Source organism: Limulus polyphemus, unplaced genomic scaffold (genome assembly GCF_000517525.1).
Source record: "Limulus polyphemus unplaced genomic scaffold, Limulus_polyphemus-2.1.2 Scaffold76, whole genome shotgun sequence".
NCBI classification, from domain to species: Eukaryota; Metazoa; Arthropoda; class Merostomata; order Xiphosura; family Limulidae; genus Limulus; species Limulus polyphemus.
The window spans coordinates 721560-748889 of NW_013665686.1; the positions used below are offsets into that span (position 1 = coordinate 721560).

Here is a 27330-nt window from a genome sequence, read left to right on the forward strand (position 1 = left end):
TAGTGTATATGAGTAATTACTATTTACTATGCGATGAGATATAACGACGTGTAATGATGAGTTTTATAACAAACTTATGGAACGGAGGAATATATGATTGTTTTCATATAAAATCGAAAGGGTCGTGAACTATTGTTGTCCTTTTAATAAAGTCCCCTGGTGGGACAGCGGTAAATTTATGGACTTACAATGCTAAAATCCGGCGTTCGATAGCCTAATATGGCTTTGCTCTAAAAACAATCGACCAACCTTTTAATAAAATATTTAAGAACTTTTATAAACATGTTTTATCACAAACAATTAACAGAAAAACTATTATTGTAAGAAATACAAAAATAGAAAGAAAACATACATGCTTAAGTAAAAAGCTGTGAGAGAAAGAGAAAGTTAAATATCTTGAAGAATAAAGAGGCAAATATGGAAAGACTGATCCCATAAAATTAAGAGCTTATTCTAAGCTTCAGGAGTCTCAGCGTTAGCTTGAAAATTTATAATGCTAAAAACCTTGGGTTCAGTCACTGTGGTGAAAACACAGCGCAGTAGCCCATTGTGCAGCTTTGCGCTCGACAACAATAAACAAACGGAAAAAGAAAGTAAAAGTATGATAAGGAATGAAAAAAGGAATTGAATAAAATATGGAAAAGAACAAGAAACGCGGGAAGAAGTGAGATGAAAGTGTTATTAGCGGTACGTGATCAACGGAAAAATAAGTATGTAAAATAGGGCTGAATATGTAAGAGTAGTGTTGAGAAACAGTATAAAGTGTGGACGGAACTGTAACCTGATGTAATAAAAGACTGTATTATGGAGAAGATGAAAGAAGAGCGACAATGAGAAAAGAATGGGAAATAGAACTTTATGTTTTCATATCGCTGAAAGGAAACAAAATTAACTTTATTCTCATGTATTTATGGCTAATTTCATTTTCTGACATATGTTAAGGTTTGTTTTTTCTTGTTAGAACAAATCACAAAGAAACCAACTTTTTGCATTTTTCGCATCAAATGTATATAAAATCTTGAATTCTAAAGAGCGAATATTGTAGTGTTTCATAACTGTCACTGAGTAAAGAATAACTCTTGAGTCTTTGTTTGAAGAAGAAGGCGCCACATTCGTAGCTTTCCGGAAAGTATGTAAGTTTACCACAATACAAACATAGTAGAGAAAAAGGTCCGAATCCGACAAGTAAACGTGGTGTGATAAGAAACTAGGCTTCACTTCGTGAGTGAGAGTGAACTCGCAAATTCCACTGATTTCTTAAAGTTCATTGGCTGGGAAGATTTGGTGAGCATTGAGGTGGCGCATTCTATCCTGATCGAAACAGTAAATCTGTATTCACTGCAAAGACGTCACTTGAAGTGAGCAAGGACGAGAGAAAGTACGTTGCTCCACCAAAATTGAAATACGTTAGAAAGAAATGGTAAGTCTTTATTTAAATGTTTTATACATTGCCATATTTGATTTTTCTAAAGTCAATTCTACCAGTAAACAAGCAATTTTTTTCTAAATTAAGTTTAGGAGGATGAATACGTTGACATTTTTTTGCGTAGTATTTCTTGTGACATAACCAAATGACGGAACTCTCGTTTTTCTAGATTTATTGGATACATCGAAGTTACTGACTTCGTTCTATGCAACTGAGTGTTTAAAGATATTCTGTGATAGTTTGTCTCGCTCCCTTGTAGTTAGAAAAGAAAGGGAACGTTTGTTCTTCTTGTGGCAGATCAGAACGTTTGTGTTCCAGAAAGTTTATTTGTCCTAATAGCTTAGAAATGACAAATTAAAACATTATTGTTGGGGTTTTGATCTTCTTAATAGAAAGAAAATTTTGTCGTCAGTCTAATGCACTAGCCTGTTAGATCTTTTGTAATGTAAACATTGCGAGGGACTAGAAGAAAGTTTTATACAGAAACCCAAATGTTGCAAGGACATTTCTTTAAACAAACAAAAGGTAGTAACGGTTCATGATCACCACTACGATAAAATTGTGTTATCTCAATGACATACGTAAACAGAACTGATATATCATTGAAACAGTCCTGAGAAAAAAGTATCCCATAATAAAACGCTATTGAGAAATGTTGATTAGACAGAAATTAATTGTCCCAAGAATATAAGTTAAACAAAATATGTGTCGTCACAAGAACATTTGTGAGGCAGATGTTTGAGTTTATGAAATGTTACAGATACAGAAATACATCATTACAGAGACTGAAATGAGGCATCAAAGTTCATTACTGAGAAAGAAATTTGAAACCACAAGAACGTTAATGAAACAGAAAATGAATCCATAAAACTCATGAGATTGTTATAGATACAAGATTATTATTGTGATAGAAATATGTCATCACAAGAAAGATACAAAGACAGGACTGTGACATTGTAAGACCATTACTAAGACTATTACTTAGATATAATTATATCGCCACAAGAACGTTACACAGACAGGAGTGTGCTACCACAAAAACGTTACTGAGACAGAAGCGTGTCGTTATAAGACTATTACTTAGACATAATTGTATCGTCACGAGAACTTACAGAGACAGGAGTGTGCTATCACAAGAACGTTAATAAGACAGAAGTGTGTCATCTCAAATATGTTACAGAGACAGGAGTATGACATTGAAATACCATTACAAGACATAGGATCACAAAAACATTACTAAAACAGTAGTGTATCATCACAATAATGTTACAGAGACAGGAGTGTTTCATCTTTAAGACCATTACTAAACGTGTTTTATCGTAAGAGCCTTACTCAGTCAAGAGTGTGTCATGATAAGACCGTTAATTAGATGTAGATGTATCATCACAAGAACGTTACTGTTACAGAAATGCGATTTCTTAATAATAAAACAATTCTTTGATTGTGTAAGATACATAGATGATTTTAGGACTGTGCTAGAAATATAGTCTTTGCATAATCAAAACGATCCCTTTTCTGACCCCAAAGTTTTTTAAAGGTGACCTGAGAGCATAATACCTTAGCGACGGTTAGGATTTTATTTCTGATGTACTTTTGGTCTGTGATCTTCAGTACTGAGGACTATACATCTTTCGGAAAACACATCAGTATTCCTCATCACTCAACACCAAATCATAAACACATCCCCTGTAGTTCTATCATATAATTCACAATTCTTTAAAGTAAAATTCATACACAAATTGCTGGAACTTTTAACTACTCGTGGTTTCGTGAAAATTGCCACTTTTCAGCAAGTTGTATTATTTCAGCTCAAGTAAAAATCTTTTCGTTTTAAATGAAAATTCAACATGCGATAAACTCAAGTAAAACATGTTATATAACTTTTCCACGTGTTTCAAGGTCAGAAAGCAAGTAAAGTATTGAAAGTAGTCCAGTGGTTCCAGCAACTCAAGGATTAAAAATAAACTTTTGTTGTCAGAGTATGTTTCTATTTGTTGTATATAGAAACAATCATCGCGCGTATTTCACTTAAATTGCACATTGCTACTCGTGAATTACATGTTGTTTTTGTTCTGTTCCGTTATAATTTTTGTTTTTACTTTTTTAGATCAAGAAGCCAAAGAAGACAAATAAAACAAGTGAACAAATAAGACAAATCTATATTTATATATATGGAACCAAACTGAACGCTAAAATATATATCGTTCTTGTTCAATTTCCAGTATTCCAGCTCTGCAAATTTTAACAAAGCTTCTTTGACACTATATGGTTCTAATGAAACTTTTGTTGATGTTTTTGGCCTTCATTCGATAAAAATACTCTCGGATTTGCTAAATACCACTCTGTTTCCTTATTTTCACTGAAGGGTTATTTTCAGTTAAAATAGTGTTTTCTGTCGTACACATAGTGTTTTGTCCAACGTTGTCGATGAGGGTCGGTACTCTCAGAAACCAATGATATGTAACCAATAACAGATTGGACCTCACGGTTCTTTTTCACACAAGATGCTCAATTTTACTAATCTGAAAAACTACAAACATATTAATAATTAGAAAAAATTGAGAAAAAAAGCCTTAGAAATATGCGTTTTAGGGAACAGACAAAATATTTGGAATTGATTCTGTACTTACTCTCTGAAGAAGCTTCCTGTTTTATGAAAATATGCAGCAAATGGTGATTTTCGAATAGTTCACTATCAAATATTGTACACTTTTAGGTTGTAACTTATTAGGCTTTAGCTATTAAAATAAGACTAGGGTAAGTTAGGACAGCAAATATTCAACTGAAATTATAGTTAAACTAGGAAAAGCTTTCAAATTTCAAATGCTAATAATAACATATTGGTTTAAAGACTTACGTTTAAATTCAGAGGTGCTGTTTGGGTTCTTATAACCGTATATTTAATAAGACTTTATGTAGGTATAAAGGTATAAAGATAGATATAAAAAGTACGTTATTTGAATAATTTATACTTGTCAACCCAATAAATCCCCAAGGGTGAATTTTCCCTTGTTAAACAGAAGTAAATTTGAACGCTGTTAGAAGCTCGCTTCACGGCATCCAATTAACCTTTTTAACGTCAGCTCCATAAAGTCAACCACGTGGAACAAATGACTTCTGAATAGATCACAGGGGAAGGGTCTCCGCTGTTTGTTGGCACACAGACCGCCAGAACACAGCAATAAAGGGGGTTGAAAGAGACAGAAATCGTTTTATCTGCCTCAATCACCTGCTTCTAGGCTTCTACAGCTCCTAGATTATAGATCTTGTGATGTCAGTATTTGTTCCTTTCAATACATGACTTAGGAACAAGGATCTTTAACAAACAATCTCTTTATCTTCCTACAGATGGTAAAAAACAGAACTTATTCATAGACCTTAACGAAAAAGGAAAAATAAAAACAGTTAAGCCTTATATTAGCAATCTGTAGTTCATTTTGCTTTGCAGTGTTGAAAGAAAACAACTGAAAAATATGATCGTACAGACGTCAAAGAAAATGTTTGTTTCATTAATTACAGATTTTATCAGCTTACAGTTGAATAGTACCTGACTAATCACAGTAATATTAATTTAAGCTAGTTTTTTCTCCATTTCTTATAAAACTAGAATATGTGATAATGTATCGTTTTTCACTTAACGAAACGTTACTTTTTCGATCGTTCGAGCATAACGTGTGCACACCAATTCTTGATCAAAACATTATCGTTTTGTGCGTCAGACGAAAATGTCTGTTGGTAATTTTGTACACAAAGGAATATCTTACCTCTTGGTAATTTTGAACTGATAGGCGAGAAAGAGACGACATCTAGTCAGTAACACTCTTTTCTGAGGTTACTCTTGTCTGACCGAATAGTGGGATTTCACTGTCACTTTTACAACGCACCCCTGACCCAGCGTGCAAGGCGCGTTTTCTCGGCAACGGGAACGCAAACCCCGGATTTAGATTCTGGGCACGTTAAACAGGCCCGGACACATCTCTGTAAACACACAATCGACATTGTCTGTTACCCTTCCCCTAGCCTTATCACTTGGCGTTGCTTCTTGTAAAACGTTTACATACTCGTGAACAATGTTTATATTAACAGGTTATCTTATCGCTCTTATATGTGACATAGCCTACGAGTATGATTTATTCCAGTCATTTAGGTTGAAATTAAATTTCGTGTAGAAGAATTATTATTCATAAATCCATTCAAACGTCCGTTCCTGTAGTTCGCCCTTTAGTTTTTCAGCCATTTAGCCAACATGAGCCCCCCCAGTAACACAGCGGTATGTCTGCGGACTTACAACGTTAGAATCCGGGTTTCGATACCAGTGGTGGACAGAGCACAGATAGCCCATTGTGTAGCTTTGCGCTTAACTTAAAAACAAAACAAACCAACATGCCATACCGTTCATTCTTCTTTCCACATACCTATACAGTTTTCAACCGTATATTACTTTGTCAGTATGATCGTTCGTTTGTTTTTAGTGTTATCCACATTTCTATCTGTATTAATCTTTTCTACACCAAACAAGGCAAAGAGCTTCAAATAATACCGCTCGTTGCAACTTAGTATTCCACGTAGCGTTCACACACATTAACTATTTCATCATATAGGTGTAGCGTGATAAATACCAAGAGTTCTGTATCGGCATGAATGTCCGTGGGCTGTATTAACAGAAATCTTCGTGTCCTATGTTAACAGAAATGTCCGTGTCATATAACGAAAATGTTCGTGTCCTTTACTAACAGAAACATCTGCGTTTTGCATTGACATGAATGTTCATATTCTGTGATGACAAAAATTATCCGTGCCCAACATCAACAAAAACGTGTCTGGTTGACAGAAATGTTTGTATCCAGTATTGTTATAAGTGTTCATGTACTGTGTTCACCTAAAATAAAGTTCTGTTTATAAGTTCATTAAGGTAAAATAACACAAAACATAAAGAATTGGTCTTTAACTTTTCCCTTTTCTTATTAATAAACGGTATTTAACATTCTAGAAATTGAGTATTAATATAATTGCCTTTGATATATTTAAAAATCCTTAAACTAAAAGTTGAAAGATTTAAAAAATAGTAATAATCTATTTTCGGGTTTATGATTAATGACGAAGACCTTTAATAAACAAGGAGCAGATAAAAATGAAGCTTTCTTATTCTTTCTATTTTTTTAACTTAGTCTTTATGCTTGAAATAACTCTCTTTTTTCATTTTCTTACCACATTATAACTCTTCTAATCCAGTATTCACGTTTTTTGCAATTCAAAATTCCAGGAATGTCTTCACTACACGAGTAACTTCATCATATCAAACCGTTTGAAAATTGGATCATTATATTGCGGAAGACAGTGAGAAGTTATTTTAGGTAGTTTTTTTTTTCTTGAGAAAAATAATCTTGCTAATTTTAAGTCAACATATTTCATTAAATATTTCAGAAAGGAAAAACGGTTGTTTGAATTATACAAATTGAAAGGTTGACTTTGTTAAAAATAGTATACAAGAAAAGAAAAGAAAAATCTAACTCAAACGTTTAACCCTCAATCCTATAGTTTCTAAAGTAACACTTAAGTTGTTAATATCAACTGTTTCTCGCAAGGTTTATTTCGTCCGAAAAGCATGCTGCCAATAGTTATTAGGTCTTATAATAATGTGGTAGAAAGAAATACGATAAGTATAGTCTACTTATCCCATCAGCCCGTAAGCTATGTAAAAAATAGCTTTTCCAGGGGCACAATGAAGAAACTGAAATAACGCAATCACTTAAATCACTACATTTGTTAATACTTTTTTGAATGGAACTCCACGCCTCAAGTATATATATAAACAAACACATTTAAAAATGCATATAGTAGTGCAATAAACAATGTTAGTAGATTGACCCAAGAAAAGAAAATAATAACTATTTTTCCATATTTACAAATTTACATACACAAAATACGGCTCAATGAAAACAGATAAGCTACATTTCAACCAAAGATTCAACTTCGCAAAAATTATAGTTTGACTGTTAGTGAGCGAGATATATGAGTATCCCTCTAAACAAACAAAAGGATAATAGTTTGAATGTTTGTGATGTCGTGTACACATATCATTCGCAAGCCCAAAGTTCCCCCGGTGGGATAGCGGTAAGTCTTCGGATTTACAACCTAAAATTACCCTCGGTGGACACAGCAGATAGCCAGATGTGGCTTTGCTATAACATAACACACACAAGCCCCCCCCCCCAAAAAAAAGTTACACTTTGATTTAATTGGAAATTACTTTCAACGCCTAGAACATTACAACGACTATTTTCTCTCAATAACAAGCATAGAATAATTCCACACCAGCTTCGGAAATATAATATTAAATGTAATGGTCCGATTTTTAAATATAAAACACGAATATTCATGGGGGGGAAAGTATACTAACATCCTTGTACACATATGACATCTGCATTATTGTTAAATCAGGACACGCCTTTCTGTTAACACAAGACGCAAACGTTTTTCTCAACACAAGACTCGGACATCCCTATCAATACAGAACATGAATGTTACTGTTAATACAAGAGTTGAACATTACTTTCGTTAAAAGACACGAATATTTTTCATTTTGATCCACGCAAGATATGGACGTTTCTCTCTTTGAAGGTCACAAACATATGTCAATACAAGAAACAAAAGTTTCTGGGATTACAGAACACAAATGTCTATCAACATAGAAAACAAATATTTATTTCAACACATAACACAAACATTCCAGTTCACAAAGAACGTAAACTTTCTTGTTGACGCAGCATATAAACATTTCTGTCAATAGAGAACACTAATATTGTTGCCTAAACTCGAGCGTTTGTGCCAACACATGACGCGAATATTCCTGTCAACAGAAAATACAAATATTTTTTTAACACAGATCACAAACAGCCTTGTGAACACAAGGCAAGAGTATGTCTGTTAGCACAGGCATTCTTGTTTTAAGAGTACAAACATTATTGTCAACATAAACATTCCTGTTACCATAAGACACGGACATTTGTGTTAACATAAGACACCTTTATTCCTTTGAACAAAGAGAATGGACATTTCCGTCAACACAAGAGTCTTAGAATTTCAATTAACATGCTTACAAATAAATTTTTTACGATGAAATATTCAATGTTTATGTAAGCTGCAGACGAATATTAAGCTACTTATTGGTTTTTTGGCCTATAAAAGTTTAAAATACAGACAGGCAGAAGTATGGATAATTCGACACAAATGAATCATACTAGCAAAACTAAAAACTGTGTAGGTATGTATGTATGTACAAGAACGAACGAAACGTTGGCTAAATGGCTGAAAACTAAACAACAAACCATAGGAACAGACGTTTTAACGGATTTGTTGATTGAGAATCACTTTTCCAAATATAAAATTTAATTTCAACCAAAATTACATAAACTGGAATAAACCATACTCATGGGCTCCATCACATATGAGAAATATTGGCTCACTCTGCTAATTGAATACGTATCCATTAATTATTTTAAGGGAAGCGACGCTAAGAGATAAAGAAGGAGAAGAATATAAGATACTATCGAGAATGTGTTTGCACAGATGAGGTGGGTTGTAGGTGTAGAGAAATGGCTAAGATGCTCGGACTATGAATCTAAAGGCTCATGTTTCCTTCCTATTACCGTAAAGACGCGCTCCGCCCTCTCGGGCCAAGGGTTTACTGTAAAAGTGACAGTGAAATCCCAATATTCGGTTAGACAAGGGTAACCAAAAGTTGAAAAAGGGTGCTGATAACTAACTAACTTCCTTCTAGTTTATCAGTTCAAAATTAGAGACGATAATGCCCATATAGACTTTCTGTGTAGCTTTGCGTGAAAATATTAACACGTCCCTCAGGAGCCAAGAGGTGTCTTTAGACTACACTTTGTTGAATATTAAAAGTAAGTTCAATCCAGAAACTCTCAAAGAGGGTGATTTTGGATGTATCTTTTCGAGACAAGTTTTCTTTTGTTAACTGATAAATCTCGAAGTGGAATACAGCATCTTCAAATCTCCATACTAGCTAGTACTAAGGTCTAATCGCTGGGAGTAAATTCAGTATATATCAATAAAGCCACATTTTTAGTATCATTAAGCAATTGCCAACCTTTTATGCTTCTTATATCACCTTTTTATGTTTATCTTTCAATTGAGATACGAACGATTTCACCTGCGATTCGGTAGGGAATGTCGAAACATCACGATAGTTAGCAGGAACACTTTGAAAGTAGCTACAGGCATAATATTGTACTCGGTTTGCTGCACAATATCTACCATCTAAATGGTTCCTGAATACCTCTGCGTATCATTTGGAGACTTTCATTCTTCTTGTGTTTGGCCGTTAAGCTCGTGATGCGCTGACGGATTTCAGTCACCTTACACTTCAAATCACTTTTCGCAGTTCCAACGCTAAAAGAGTGCGGGAAATGCCTTCTCTTTAGCCAATAAACATGTCCAAAAATTTCAGTTCAAATTAAGAAAAACCGGATTAGGTATGTTTTTTTTTCAACAAAAATATACCCCACTGGCTCGTTAGGAGTCCGTTAAAACAAATGTATAGATATGTTCGTAATTAGGTCAACAGACAAACAGAGTGAGTAATAAAATTCAGAGAATTACACTATTCAAGATAAAATGCATAGATAAAATAAATAAATGTTTTATAATGAAAGTCTGTAAAACTCGCAATATATTTTTTAGCTTCTAATGGATTTTTACATCTTTTACATTTTTACAGTTTGTGCTTAAAATGTTTTATAAGACAAATTAGTTCACTGTAGCAGTTGGTCTTTTATTTTCTTGTTTTGCTAGCTGTTGTTTTTACTTGGTATTTTACATTTTTACACGGCCTGCTGTATCTTGAGGAGACCTGAAACAGGAAGTACTGGAGGATAATAGATGTTCTTGTCCGAACTGTAACAAATCAACTTTGCTGCTTACCAAAACTTATTTGTCGTTAGCTGACGTGATTCCTGTTCTCACTTCATGACTTTAGAAACTTAGAAAACTCCAGAACGACATTGAAAATGTCATTATTTTTCAAGAATCGTAGCTCCATCTATCCTTGTACCATCAATATTGAATTTTCCTTTTCTAAAACATTTGCTAAAGGACGACTTTCCAATTTTTTGGTAAACACATTTGAAATTTATTCTAAGTATTTTTATCATATCAAAAGAAAATAATTCTATTATCCAAGTATTTCAATGATCTTAAAAGAAAAGAGGTATTGATGTAAGTTTGGCCCCCCAGTGGCACAGTGGTATGTCTGCGGACTTACAACACTAGAATCCGGGTTTCGATACCCGTGGTGGGCAGAGCACAGATAGCCCAATGTGTAGCTTTATGCTTAATTTCAAACAAACAAATCATGTAAGTTTGTTATTTCTATTTGGATGTGAATGTTTAATAACATTTTCAAAAAAAAAGAGTAGAAAACATTCATTACTGTGAAGATGTTTGTTTTGCATAATACATTGGTGCTAATTAATGGACATGCTTTCCTTCGCTAGGTTAAACCAATAATATTTTGATGTATAAATAAAATACACTAAAGTTTTGGAAAGTAGACTTCTGTCAATAAGATCAAAAACATGTATTATACAGTTTTCTACGACGTACTACTAAGTTGTTAACAATTTAGTTTAAACTAAATCTTTACGAATCTTCAATTGTAACGAACTAGAATACAAACAAACAGCCGCTATAAGCAGGGTTGAAACACAGAAAACAAATTTATTAAGCTTTGACAAACACATAAGTTAAAAATGAAATTTTCGAACAATTAGAATGCAAAATATATAACTTCCCAAAACACAGTTAATAAATACGTGCCTGTCCAGGACTTGATGCTAACGTTAATGAACAATACAACACATATATCAGGATTTATAATTATTTCAATAAGTAAAGGAATCAGGAAAAATAACCAGACGAAGAAAAACCTAATTCCAAAATAACAATACTTCATATTTACATAACTACAAAATAATTAACAGCATCAAATAATAACCAGCAATAACACCTTTCAGCTATCTCTCGTGAACTAAGTTGTTGAAGCTCATGTGAGGGTTTTTTTTAGTAGTTAGACCGCGAGATTACATCTCATGTGACCATACATTTGTAAACATTTTCGCAAAATTAATGATATCTGTACGTCAGCATGAGGGGAAACTGGTGTCAGTCTCATAATACATACAAACTTATCTAAAATAAACGTGATCACCTTGAAGGTCAGTTAGCATTTTAATATACCTAAAATTAATAGGTAAACAAAATAATAGAAGAAATAATAAATGAACGGTAAACAAAACCATAACGAAATAAAAATATAATTCGCTACCTCACACTCCTTCCCTCTTAGAAAAACGAAGTGATGATATTAATCACTTCGTATAAATTATTAATTTACGTATCATAACTTTTAACTCCCTCTTTATACTGACATCATGAATCTGTTACAGTTCAAGTACAGATAATTTACAAGGAGAAACAGTTGATGTTCTTGAATCTCCAGTTTGATCTGCTCTAGCTTCCGACTCTGGTTCGGCTTACCGGAAGTTTATTAAGAGTTCGAAGACCATCTAAGTGGCGATAATCAATTCTGTGACGTGGCCGTAATGTCGTTTAAGTAGGTCGAGCAGGAGACATAGGTAAGTCATCAGCAGAATCCGTTTAAGGATGAGAAGTAGAGACATCAGCAGAAGTCCTTTGTCTTGTAGGTGGACAATCTTCATGTCTTCTGTAGACGACATTTTTATTTTCTCGCAACTACCTCGGACGATTACCTAGGATGATTTTAAGTAAATTTCTATGTATTATAATACTAACACCAGTTTCCCTAGCGGTGACGAAAGATTATGTAAATTTACGGGTACATGAGATGTAATCTCGTGATCTAACTACTGAATAAAAACCCCGTCATGAGCTTCAACAGCTTCATGAGTGATACCTGAAAGTTATTATTGCTAATTATTACTTGATGTTGTTAATGATCTTGTAGTTGTGTAAATATGGAATATTGTTACTTTGGAATTAGATTTTTTCTTTGTCTGGTTATTTTTCCTGATTCCTTTATTTATTGGAATAATTATTAATCCTGATATATATATATATATATATATATATTGTATTGTTCATTAACGTTGGAAATCAAGTCCTGGCCAAGCACGTATGTATTAACTGTGTTTTGGGAAATTTTGCATTCTAATTATTCACAAGTTTAATTTTTGACTTGTGGGGTGGTCAAAATTTAATAGATTCGTTTTTTGTGTTTCAGCCCTGGTTGTAGCGGCTATTTGTTTGTTTGCGTTTCAGTCCGTTATACAATAATCCTAGAAGGTTCTCGAAAAATCTATTTATGCAGCCCAAAACATTAAAAGCATAACAAGAACTTATAACATTATAGTTACGACCACTATTATAAGACAATGCCATTTAGGTCATCGTTTCATTGTCATATAAATCAGAATTATGTGATCTGAAATACAAATGATTGTCTATTCAGCTTACGCTTTTAGTAATGGCCTCACAAAATTGTGTTTCAATTGTCATTTTGAAGTGTATCGCAGAATTAGAATGTTTCCAATTTCTTATGAATATGCCTAGGCCTTATTGAATTCATCTTGATGTTTCATTCATATGTAGGCCATGAAACGAATAGAAGTTTATCAATCACAACATGGTGCTGTAAATTGGCTTCAAATGTTTCATCTTGTTGTTAGCATAATGAGGAAATGCTTTCAAACCAATGGTACAATTACTCGAACATAGAATCAACAGTTAGTAATTGTCTGCTTGGGATAACTTGTTCTTGTTAAAGGCTTACTGCAATAGCAGCATACTTGTCCCGAGACTGAATCAGACGTTCACAGCGGTAATTGAACGTAGCGTAAGCGAACAAACGATTAGAAACAGACATCACAAGATTAGTCTGTATTCCATACACCCAATAAGGTGCATTTCACTGATAACAAAATACAAAATAGCTCGCTGCAATGATGCTAAGATCACATCGATTGAGCCAACGACATGTCTTACAATGTTCTTTTGATAGATGGATCGTGCTTCATTCATTTTGCATTCAGGTGTCAGCATATAGTCATTTGGAGAGAATCAGGAAACAGCTCCAGCCTCATTTGTATATAGGTTCATAATGGATATATTAATAGTGTATGTATGGTTTGAGCAGAAATAAAATATGCTATACTTCTACACTCTAAGGAATAGTACTATTAATGATGCACATCATATGACTTTGTGCTGCCATATACTGGTGCAATTGGCCCTGACTTTGGCCTAATGGAAAATAAAAAATGTTCGACATTGCATAAAACTAATCGACATGTTCCTTCAAAAACAGGGATTTGACCGAATGGAGTAATCTATATGCTCACTGGACTTCGACCCAATTCAACATGTGTGAAATGTTCTTGGGTGACGCATCACATCCCATCAAGTGATTCCATATATTAAAGTTACCCTAGAAACAGAACAGACTTTATACAATTCTGGTCGAAAATACTTGAGAACACTTTGCTGCTCGTAATGCCGATACTACATATTAAAGGGAAGTGCCATTAGTTTTAAAAATGTAAAGCCAACTTTTCCAGATATTCATTTGTGAGCGTAGGCTGAAACAATATTCAGATCATGTGATGAATCATTTGATGCTTTATTTGCATGAAAATTGGCTGAAGGGGACAATTAACATTATTTCATAACGGTGGTTTTGCTAGGCGTTTATAACTTTAATTTATTCTTTAAATGTTTTGTGCAGTGTAATTCACATACATAGTGCATGAACATTTAAGAAAAAATTGCGTGAATAAATTTTACATGGTTGTATAATAGGTAAATTATTAATAATTTTCATCTGTATTAAGCATACTTGGTTTAAAGAATGATAATACGAACACCTTCCAAGATTTATAATGCACACGATTCTTCTTTTTTTTCAGTTCAATTTTTACTTTTTCTCCTTTTTATCTGACTTTAGTCGTATCATTTTTAGTTAAAGCATATTAACATTTATAAATCATGTCAGCTATCTGTCATACTAATATTTGTAAATCACGTCCCCCTTAACAACAAATACACAAATTTTAAGTTTAGTTTTCAACAGATTATATCTGAATTTCAGTATGGTTTTAATGTTGCAAAATCACAGAAACCAAATGTCTGTTAATACATATGTTCTTTATCAACTTATGAAATGTCATCATCATACAGATAGATATGCACGTTATTATTATCTTTTTTTTTCTCATGAAAGCAAACAAGGTTTGAGTAATAATTATACCTTTTACTCACACACGCGCGCACTATGAAACAAATGATTTTACATTTAACGTCTTTCCCAGCAAAATAAAATTATAAACTCATTTTTTGGAGTTAAAAGTTTATAATTTATTTTGGTTCTTTCGTGTCTGTTTTAGATAAAATCCGTTAAATATAAATGACGTATTAAATGCATAAGCGTCGTATAATTTGTTTAAGCATAAAACTGTTCTCAAGACGCTGTTCTTCTTCCGTAAAGCAAAGAGTAGGTAAAAAATAATGAATTAGAACATATTTTCATGCCTTTCCTTTCGGGTTTTCTGGGCCGAATCTTCTAAGAATTCAACAACTAATGAATTGGTGGGCAGCTCTAACTTACTTTCAAACTTTGAGTGTCGAGGTTTCCTTAAGGAAAACAAAGTACGATGTAGAGAAATTCCGGGAAAATCCACATGGTATTGAGATTGGTACCTTTGAATTGCTTTAACTTTTACTTAGTTGACGAAAGGTTTGTTTCAAGGTATGGAATCGTTTGACGATCCACGTCTATATAAGTAAATCCAAAGTACGTTAATACACGAGCACTAATGCTATTCTTTCAAAACTAAGCAGGTAAACAATGAAGTTTTACTTTGTGAATATAAAAACGTTTTCTTGCAAAAACAACTAAAAATGTAACAGAAAGACAAATATTAAGTATCAACTAAGGTGGTGAAAGATAAAAGAACTAAGCTTCTAATATTTCAACTTTTGCTTCTGCCTAAACCTTAAGATTAAGATGTTTGTTTGTCATTTAGCACCAAATTGCACAATGAGCTATTTGTACTGAGCCTATCGCAGGGATCGTACTCTTAATGTTAGTGTTATAAGACGTCAAACTTACCACTGAGCCTCTGAGAGGTGGTTTTTAATAAACGTATTGTTTCTGATGCTGCAAAATCATGTTAATAATCATTTTGAACTAATATATACTTTATGCAAAAAACAACAATATAAGAGTAAGCGAAATGAGAAAATATAATAATCAGGTGAAGATTATTCTTTGTTAAACATGAATATTTTTCTTCTTGGAGTTCTTGCAAAATGTGTAAAATTGGCAAAAGAGAGGTTTCTGTCTGATAAACTACATGGACGTTCTTTTTCGATTCTTTACGAGGTGTGTTAAGTTAAAACAAGCGAATTTAGTATTTTTACAACTTTAATTGCACATTTTTGGAGAGAAATAAGGTACAAGATTTTAAAATATCATACAACTTAAACACTTAATCGTTCTAAACTGTCTCAGATGAATTATCACAAAATAAGTCAAAATCAAAGTGATTTGATATGAAAAATACGCAAGGTATTCGTTTTTGTAACTGCAAAAAATAAAGATGTATTCTTGTGAAATTGCTGAAAGTTTTCACAATTCTTAAGTTTTTTCTCTGTTTTCATTTATATCAAGCAAATGGACGCTGAACACACGAACCGATCACCACGGAAGCTTTCTACACATCATGATGTTAGTTCGTTTGATGATCACCGCATCTCTACAGTGTGGCCAGTCATAAAACGGTCACTAAAATCAGAATTATGTTCACAGGTCCTAGTGGACCTCGGTCATTCCGACGTGAATGGAACTTCCACCTCTGATCTAGAAGATACTAGCTTCTCAGGTGCTGATGAAGCAAAAATGGCCAGTGATTGCATGACACAAGTTCCTAATGGTAATTCTGACAATGACGTAAGCGAAAATTTGAATCATATAATTATTGAAAATGAACAAAAAATACCGGACACTGATGACGACCCTTCTACATGCCTAATACCTAAATATCCTTCCACGGATAGCGAGGAGAGCTATGAACCTGGGTTATTTACCCGCCTGTTAAGCACTGCGTACAACGTACCATACACTGTTCGTCAAGCTCATCGAGTTGATAAACGAAACCAGAATTTCTCTGAAAGAGCCGAACCGATGATGATGGCCAAATGTTCGTCCAGATCTCTCCTACATTGGAACTGGGCTGCTATCCGCTTGGGGTGTTTCGTGATACTCGTGTTTATCATCGTCAGCATTTTTTGTGTAGTTATCAGGTTAGTCACTCCTGGTAACAGGACCAACGAATTACGGAGAGGTTGGTGGCAGGGCACTGTGTCATATGAAATTTTTCCCGCTTCTTTTCAAGATTCAGACAATGATGGCTATGGAGATTTCAAAGGTCTGATCCAAAGATTGGATTACGTCCAAAGCCTAAATGTTACGTCTGTCAGGCTTAATTCAATTTTCAGTGCGTTAGACTATCCTCTAGAATACAGTCATATAATTGACTTTCTTAGTGTGGATCCTCATCTGGGTAGAATGGAGGACTTCCAAGAGCTCGTTGAGGAGTTACATGCACGAGATATGCGTCTCATACTGGACATTAATCCTTCATTGACCAGCGACCAGCATACTTGGGCTGCCCACTGGCTACAGAACAGTAGTGGAAAATTCAAATATTACTATGTCAACAATGAAATATTGGTAAGTTTTAAAATTTTTCTGTTCTCGTAGAATGTCAAAAGAAACAGACTTTAGGCTGCGTCGTAGAATTCTCATTATCATGGGAAAATTTTTATACTCGGATTTCATTGTATACCTTGACGTTTGCAAAGAACGAAGAAAGAGACGGTTATCTGTTTAGCTTATTTCTAATTAATATTTCGAAACGTTTAGTTGTTCTGTCCAAAGTACAAGAATTAAAAGAGGAACTGCACATTATAAGATCCACTGGAACAAATATCCATTATAAGCTACATAACTTGGTACCAAACATTTTGCTCTAATAGTCTTATTGGCATATTGTAGGTTTTGTAAAAGTTCTGCGATCTTCATAAAGTTATTAATTGAAAATAACATTTTTCCTCCATCTTAATAGCATGACATGTATGTATGTGTGTATATACATATATATGTATACACATAAACATTGTTTTTAGACAGTGCAATAGGGCGATAAGGAAAAGGAAAATATTTCATAACATGTTCCAGCCAACATTAAATTAATAAAATCTATAAAGCTTATATATCTTTTGTCTCTTTTAAGTTTTAGCTTTTATTTTTTCTTCATTTCTAATTCCATCTGTGACGTTAAATTTAGAGCTATTATTAATATCTAAAAACCTTGTACGAAAACTTTTGTATTAAATAAAAAACTAAAGCATTTATTTATTTATTCCAAAGTAAGTTATTATTCTATGTTTCACGTGTACCGTATTTTTCAACTCTTCACTATATAATATATACATACACACACTCACACTATCTCTGTACTAATTCCCTTACTGTGTAGCTTACTTAACCTAATATTTAATTATTATTTTCAGTTTCCTCGTAATTCATTCTTTATGGATCCGTGATTTCTCATTATTAGATAGTCTAATCCATCGTTCCTCAACCACCGGCAACAGATCGCCACTTCGTGGGATTTCACGAAAACAAACAAATAAAAACTGACAGAATATTCACGTGTAAATGGTGATGGTTTTTCGTTGTACTTGAATTTTAGTGGTCCGCGATAGTGTCGGGAAGCAGCGAACCGGTCTCTTGTACCGAAAATGTTGTGAAACGTTGGTCTAGCCAAAATGATAAAAAATAATAAACTTTTGATGAAAGCTTGTTTGTTTGATTAAAGTTAAGCACGAAGTTTACACAATGGGCTGTCTGTGCTCTGCCCACCACGGGTATCGAAATCCGATTTCTAGCTCTGTAAATCCGCAGACATACTGCTGTGCCACTGGGGGCTTGATGAAAAGCCTGTCAAATGTGTTAAATTTCTTCGAATCTTAGTTTGAAATATCAGTTAAGGTTCAACTATTTACTGGAACTTACTGTTCAAAAATAAATAGAGCAATAAGTTAGTTTCCTTATTTCATCTTCTTATTCCTTTTTTATGAAATTCACTTCCACTGTATGTTAGCACTAATCAGTTCTAGCTTAGATTCCAAATATTTATTTCCTTTCAATATTTGAAACATAAGCTGTTATTTGGAAATATATATATATATAATGAGATAAAATACTCCACAGGTGATTTAACAACCTCAAACACAGTATTAATGCTATGTTAAACTTTGGAATCAATACTATAAAACACCTTGTGTCTATATGTATGTTTGTTTGTCCTTAACGAAAATTTTCCAGCTTTCAGACCGATGATGAACATGAAACTTTCAGGAGTTCTTGGGTAAGCCCCAAATGAACCCTAAAACCCCTTATTTTATTCATTTGCTCATTTCTATTTACAGCTATTTCAATTTTTTCCCTTTCTACTTATTTAATGTCGCAAATAAAGCGCGCACTCACGCCGTCCCACCATCCACGTGATGCAAGTGAAATAGCCGCACCTGGCACAAGTACAAAGTTATAACTAAAGTAAACAAGTTTTTTTCAAAATGAATTCATGGATTCGAGATAGTTTCAAGTTACCCAAGTCATTAATAAAACAACCTTCATGCAAGGCTAGAAAACAGTGCTTTATTCCGTTTAGATATATTTACTAGATTTTGTAGCGAAGATCAAATATGATAAGAAGTTTGAATATTTCATACATTCTGCTACCTTATGACATCCTCTAATGTTTTTCAAATTAATTTAGTTTGTTTCTTTTTCTTCTATTAGTTTCCAAAACACAAGTATTTTAATATCTCATTTTTAATCATTTGATTTGCTAAATAAGTTCAGTATTTGACGGATACTAATGCTTAATTGTATCAATATTGAACAAATACAGGGGGTTGAGAACGGTATATTAAAACGATTTTAAATATGCAGATCAGCAGGTCATGAGACAACTACAGCCGATATAAAGTCGCTGTGGAATGACGTGTACCAAAACTATATTTTGTCATTGTTTGGTGTCACGTAGGTAGAATGATGTTACCAAAAATTGATTGCTTTTGGGAAGGGTATGTAACAGTCCTTTATGACGCACAGTATTCATACAATCAGATCATAAAGATACATTCAGAGTGGAGATTTAGAATTTCCAAGATGGCGATGTTTTTTGTACTTAAAAGTATTGGAAAACAGAAGAATGTTGATCAACTTGAGGACCGAGGACTATTGAGAAAAATATCTTCAACAAGTCATAACTGTTCAAGTGACCCAGTCAACAGTACTCTACATAATGAAGCAATATCCCGGTCTGGAAAAGCGTGTATGTAACTTATTTACACAGCTTATTCAGGAAAGGAAAACCAAGTGTATAAAGGGAGCAATTGGCAATACTTGATAATATTTGACGAAACGTATGAGTAACTTGATACCTGCAAGGTCTCCTACCGTTTTGTACCGGTAAACTAATTGAAAGAAGTTACAAGGATGGTTCACAGAATGTTGTGAAACTTTTTCGAAGGAATTCAAGATTAACACTGGATTCTACGCCAGGGTCAGGTTAGAAATCAAGAGAGTGAGTATAGAGGTCAAGGTGAACTCTCTCACTGCCAAATCAATTTTCTGGACCTTTTGTACCATATAGAAGTAACGGCTTTGTATGGAAACAAAGGCAACAGTGTATGAATTCACCAAAATATTGCTTCCAATCATAACTACCGTTCAGCCGTCGCTACTTCAAGCAGATAAAGAATGAAACGAATGTTCATGCTATTCCACATGAAGACATAACGGTCAAGTCGCTGGAAGAAGCGATCGGATTGTTGAAACATGCAAATGAGAAACGGTTGCCCTCGTACAGCGTGTACAATATGGAAAGTATGCAGGAGGATTAGTGTGCTTCGGAGATGACAGTTACAACAGAGCCTTTTGAAATTAAACCTACAATATAGAGATATTTCCAATGGGTACACTTGTCAAATGGAGCATGACCGAACGTAGCAACATAGACTACAACGATGAGATGAGTCTCTAAAGTCGTTTCAATATCACGTTCTCAATGCCATCTGCATTACTGGAGAATCATTTCAGTGTTTGACTACTAAATCACTTCGATATCTTTATTTATTTCACTATTGGAGAGATGTTATTGCCCAATCGCTTCATTTTTGTAAATATTAATGTTCATTGATGTCACTATTGAATTATGTTATTGCTCAATTGCTTCAGTGCTTGATGGTATTATTGGTTTGGTTTGATTTGAATTGAATATCGCGCAAAGCTACGCTTGGGCTATCTGTGCTAGCTGTCCCTAATTTAGTTTGGGCTTGGGATGGACCATCACATTATAACGCCACCACATCTGAAAGGGCGAGCATGTTCGGTGACGGGGATTCGAACCCACGACCCTCAGATTGAGAATCGAGCGTCCTAAACACCAGGCCGTGACACGTCCTAATGGTATTATTAGTCATATGTTTCAACATTTTGACGTACATTAATGATCAGCCACTGAAAAGATTTATACATATTACTCTTTAACTATTTCAATACTGAACGAATATGACATCTCAGTTGTTTAGGTATTTGCGATATATAATACTAATCAATCTCATCAATATTTCCCAAATATTGCCACTCAATCAGTTCAAAGTTTCATGACTCTTACTAGATTATCATTTTAGTACATTGACAAATATTATTACTCAACTGTCACAATACGTATGTCTGATTATTACTGCTCTCAGACATTCTAACCTTTGTGTATATTTTTGGTTCATCTTTTGGCTATTTGACAGGTAATGTTAAATTTCGCTAAATGAAACCTGCTTAATAATGTTGCTTAGTAATGCTGTAAACATATGTAAATAATTCTATTTTTAAATACGATAGAATAAAATTAGATGTGTAAAGACCATACAGAGATATGAAAAAAATGTTTTGATCTCGTTTAAAAGTACTCTTATGATTATGTGATTCCAAATTCTGAATAGTTAGAATACCTCTAAACGCTTTATCATCTCATTTTTCTTTTAATGTTTGTTATTATTAAAGCAACCAATTAACTAAATAGAGGATTTTATGGGGAATTAACGTTAATGACATAGATTGATTGGTACTTTTTGCCGCCCTATTCACTATTTTCATAGTACTTTTATGATATGTAAATATTACATATCTTAATTCACTCAACACTGGGTCCAAGCCATTTGATTTCTACAATCCGTTAAATATATCTTTTAACTTCCCAATTTTGGTTTATGAAGGGGCATAATGATTTTAATAGGAATTTAATTTAAATGTAGCCCTTCAGTGGCACAGCGGAATGTCTGCAGACTTACAGCGCTAGAAACCGCGTTTCGATACCCGTGGTGGCCAGAGCATAGATAGCCCTTTGTGTACCTTTATGCTTAACTACAAACAAACAATTGAAATGTAATTTTTATAATGCGTGAATTTATATTAATACACTCTACTATTTTCAAGTTCAAAGAGAATGTATAGGATAAAAGGTGAGTATTCTGTAGAGTTTATATTGCGATGATTCAGGTGTATTCAGACACAGAAGTTTTGCATTACAGTATGGTCTGGAGCACGTTTCTGATGTGACATTTCTCCAAATAAGTAATAAAAAATTAGGTAAACATTTATCTTATGTATCACTACTTTGTAATAAATTAGTTTATCTATAATTACTTTTCAGTTCCCCTAAAAAGGCGATTTATTAAGTGGCACATAACCAGTTTGTTTTCATTTGAATAGTTTCCTTTGTAGGTTTTAGTAACATAAAAACTTATACAGGCTAACTTCTCCGAATTCGAAGAAGATGAGAAAGAAAACCCCAGTCGTCCGTTTGGCAGCCAACTCTTCCTCAACTGGTCTCACCCGGCAGTACAAAAAGAAATAGAAGACGTCCTAGATTTCTGGCTTCAAAAAGGCGTAGATGGATTTTACGTGAAGGGCTTGAATAATCTTCGTCGGGATAATCAAACTGATCTATATTCGGTGATGAGAAGGTGGCGTTACTTATTGGATATTTATAGTGTTGATGACAATAAAAAGATCATGATGATATCAGATATTTTTGTGAAGAAACTAAAAGATGAACAGTCATTGACCTTTCGCTTAATATTTGACCTGTGTGATCTTATAGACGTCCAGTTGCATATCTCCTTGAACCATGTATCAACTGTCAAAACTCAGTTTCTTGATATAGCTGAATGGAGTAATGTTTCAACATCACCATGGACGAACTGGCATATTGGCAGTGTAGCAACGTCGCGATTAGCATCAAGGCTAGATACAGACTATACTCTTGGTGCCATGATGTTTTTACTTATGTTGCCTGGCTCGATTTCATTGTTTTATGGGGACGAAATTAATCTCCAAGACTCAATAGATATCACCACGGGGAAGGTGAGAAACATTCCTGATGTTACTTTTAGCTACCTAGAATTTTATTTTAAAATAACGTGTATTAAGATTTATTCTCTTTTTTGTGCATTTTTTTTTCGTGATTCGATGTCAACAAAATATTGATTTTATACTAACTTTAAATTTTATGTTTACATATCAGTCACATCGAACATTTCAAGGAAAATTAGACGGTTAAGAAAAATTTGAGCTTCTTTAAAACATGTTGAATATATATTATTGAGAACACTGAAGGATCAAACAGTAAATTCTGTTACGTGAAAATGTGGGAATACAGAGCAATAAATATATAATGTCTTATTACATTATTGTAAATTCTTGTATTAAAATTCTATGATTCAAACTTATTATTCGCGATTTGAGTTACGTAGGAAAACAAAATAATTAATAAAACCTTCTAAAATTAACCATTCATAGCTAGCTCGTATATTTCGCGAGAGTTAAAACATGATGTTTCAGACGCTCATTTTACTTTCTTCTCTCTTGAAGTGCTATTTTTTTAGAATAATATAAGATTTTGTTTTTCCATTCCTTATAAGCATCATTAAATACCTGATATATATATCAGCATCACTTAATTAAAAAAACTACTAATTATATCGAATACTTAAAACTTTACTACTTATGCAAATACATGAAATAGGTTTTTATATATTGAGTAATAAGCTCAAAATTAAAATGGTTTTATAGCTGATATTCTACAAAAAAAGACAAAATGTACATAATGTTAATCTTATAATGTAAGTTTCGGTAGTATTTTTACCACTAACTTCCACTTTTAATAATTTTACAGACATACAGTGAAGGACAACTTTGTCCAATGCAGTGGGAACCAACATTCGAAGCTAACTTCACTAGCAACGAGTCGTTACCATGGTTACCCATCCGTCCTGATTATCTGGTAAATAACGTAGCAAAACGTTCTGTGAACATTACCTTGTTACGTCATATAATCTCAGCCAAACAAAGATCCCCCTCTTTATGGATGAAAGCGTTTTATACGCACGACAGTTACACCAGTGGAAAACAAATGTCAACGTTTATATTCCATTATATTGACACAAACGTGATTGTTTTTGAAAGACACTTTTCGGATTATAAAAAGTATGTAGTTTTCGCTGGATTTGGGGAAGCTAAAAGAACACATAACTTCTCGAGCTACTTTTCTAATGTAAAGGTATTGTTTTCAACATATAGTAATTTCAACAGTTTTAATTTAGATAAGTTGTCAGTGTATCCAGGAACAGTTCTTGTTGGAGAAATTGTCAGGTGAAAAAAACAGCACGGAAAGGTTGTAATGTTACTGTCGTAAAAATTTAACTTCTAATAAAGTTCACTATTTTCATTAAAATATGATATATACACAAAAATTTAATAATTATATTGGTATTCAAGTCTTTGGAACCATATCATATGTATTCATATGAATTGTAGTTCAACGTGCACTTTCCACTCATAAGTTTTATTCCGCGCAAACATTCTTCATAAGTTATTACAACAAAGCGTGTTGGGATACCCACCTTTGATTTCTTCTTCTTTCCTTGAAAGAAAAATGTTGTATTTTGCTTTTTCTGTACTTTATAAAAGTTACATGGTTTAATACTTGATATTTTTCCTTTTCGTTGAAGTATTATGTGTTCGGAATTTTCCTGAAAAGAAATTTAGTATTTCCCCCAGAAATCGAAAAACGACATGGCAACATATACTATGAGATTGTGGTAGGCTTTAGTTAGAAAGAAACGTCCTTCTAACTTTGGCAATTAACTTCCTTATTGTTGTTGAATAAGGATATATTCGTTATTTCTTATCTTAAAGGGTGAATGGGTGTAGGTATATTTTGTTTTTCGACAATTCTAATTATATTTAGAAATGTTATCTATGACATCAACTGCTTGTGCACTTTACAATGTCATTGTTAATAAAAACATACTTTCTTCTAATCATGTAATTTTTAAACATCAGTCCATTTCCTTCGATGGTATATCATTCTAAATTCAAGTACATCCATTAAGATACCGCTGTTAAATAATAATGTGGATGGTTTTGTGTCTTTCATCTCTCATATTATTTATCGCTCCTATTCATAAATATATGCAAGTCCAACTATTCATCATGTCTCATTTTTATAAGTAATCCAAATTGTATCAGTGGGTATGGCTGTTGATTTAAATTATGTTTATTTAAACGTGTAATTTAATCCATTAACATGTAACAGGAAAATATAACAGTAAATAAACATCATTTTAACTGAATACGTCCCCATGTATTTTTCCGAAACCTAAATTGAGCTTTTATACTAACTTACAAGGTTAACAAAAACATATTTTACTACTGAGCTTAAATTTGTAGCGCACTATTTATACATTATTTCTCGAGTAGGACGAAGTTACGGTCCCTAAGCTGGATATGGGAAAAGCAAGAAGGAGAGCACACTAAATTTCTTGGGTTACTTTTCTAGAGTCAAAGTATTGTTTATAATATCCCATTGTAAATAATATTTGACGCTTAAATATTTTCCATGGTAAGGTGGCTCAAGTAAAAACCGCTCTTTTCCATCTGCTGTCCGGAGTTCGAGGTGTTGTACTGCTGAATACAATTCCACGATTTCAGTTGCACGCGTGTTATAAAAATAACCACTAATCCAGTTGTTTAGTTCAAAGGAACGAACGGAGCTCTTATGGCGGCAAATGCTGCTACATGACTACATTTCCTCTGGTCAGTTTCAAAATGATGGATGGCTATTTAGTTCACGTGTGCAGAAGATGCCGTTCAGACTGAAAGATCAGTTTAATTTCTTCCACCTATTTTTATTTTAAAACTTGCTTTAAGGAACTTTATCATTACGTTGTTTTTCTATTCACTTGTCCAGATCATAGAAATTAGAGGATGATCCATTTTTAATCACACAAACACGCTGAATATGTAATAACAGTACGCCAATATTATTAAACAAACATTCCACTGTATCCAAAAAATTAACTTTATAGTTTAAAGAGTTAATTACTCAGACTCTAGTTAAATATTTTGATCTGAATTGTCCCCCGCTGGAACAGTGGTAAGACTACGGATTTGCAATGCTCAAATCAGTGATTCGTTTTCCCTCGGTTGACACAGCAGATAGCTCGATGTGGCTTTGCTATGAGAAACAAGACACTGGTCTGAATTTTAATCCTTGTCAAGGTAGCTGTCGCAATGTGATTAGTTGATATTGAGACTGGTAGCTAAATGAAAAATCTCTTTCTATCAATTACCCCCCCCCCCAAAAAAAAATAAACCTTAACGAGCATGAAAGTCTTAGCAAGTAGGACACTCGGTGATAAGATTCACCGTCATTCAATTAAGAGTTCAGTAACAGGTTCATCCTTTAACACATTTTTCGCAAAAACGAAAAAATAGTGACCTGAAAAGTCTTCAACATAGAGACCAGAAACAAAACAGGAGCAGTTCATTATCAATTTCAAAACTGCAATACATACACTGCTTAAAACACCAAAGAAACATTACTTGTTAATTATTTTTACATTTTTTTAACATTTAACAGGTTCATTGATTTTTAACTACCTCAACTGTACAATGTTTTATGTTAATATTAATCAACTATAAATTTTTCTTTCATTAATTAAATGTCATATCACGATTTTATGTAACAAAGCTGAAAACATATTTTATTGCACGATTATTAAGTTTTTATGTTTATCTACCACTATAATCACCCAAACATCCAAAATTCAAATTAGAAGAAAATTTTATTTGGTTGATCTCACAACTATTTTATTTTCTTCATTTTTAAGTTCGACTAATAAGCGATCCTTTGTTCTGCTTACGAGCAAGTTATGGTCTGAAAACTGATAGCCTATAACGCATCGTTAAACTAAGTACATCATCAAGTCGGGCAACCTTTGATTCTTCAGAAACTGTGATATCTAGTAGTTCATGCTACAACTACTGGCTATGACAAAGTGAAGCGAAGTTTAAAGAGCCGTTGTAGCACGGTTAAATGTGGCATTCGTTTCAGAAAGACTAATGATTAATAAAAGAATAAAAAATAAAAGTTGTTTGAGCGAAACGTACTTTGCTTATAGAAAAATAATAAGATTTGATTCGGAACAATAAAACATCACATTCTGCTTTGTAAATAATAAAGTAACTAATAATGAAGGTAAGGCCGATGAAGTCAAGCGAAATATTTTAAAAGCAACGAACTTATTTATATATTTTTACTTTGAAGATATAAGTACTATAAAAATATGATATTTTCATCAGTGTCACTCAATAGAGATTCAGTGCAAACTTAAGCTGAACTATTTTGTTCGAGAATATCACCCGATAG

At 33.4% G+C, this 27330-nt stretch overlaps 1 protein-coding gene across 1 annotated transcript; it reads left to right on the forward strand.

Moving 5' to 3' along the window:
- Window positions 1-1206: 1206 nt before the first annotated feature.
- Window positions 1207-24940, forward strand: LOC106466802 (neutral and basic amino acid transport protein rBAT-like). Its single transcript, XM_022395449.1, has 4 exons — window positions 1207-1420; window positions 16155-17216; window positions 22368-22982; window positions 23794-24940. Exons 1-4 carry the CDS (start codon window positions 1418-1420, stop codon window positions 24271-24273), a joined length of 2160 nt encoding a protein of 719 aa, XP_022251157.1. The 5' UTR covers window positions 1207-1417; the 3' UTR covers window positions 24274-24940.
- The last annotated feature ends 2390 nt before the right edge of the window (window positions 24941-27330 follow it).

Coding starts and splice junctions, on each gene's coding strand:
- LOC106466802 (XM_022395449.1), top strand. Junction 17,217..22,367: donor ATGTCAACAATGAAATATTG/GTAAGTTTTAAA, acceptor AAACTTATACAG/GCTAACTTCTCCGAATTCGA. Junction 22,983..23,793: donor TAGATATCACCACGGGGAAG/GTGAGAAACATT, acceptor ATAATTTTACAG/ACATACAGTGAAGGACAACT.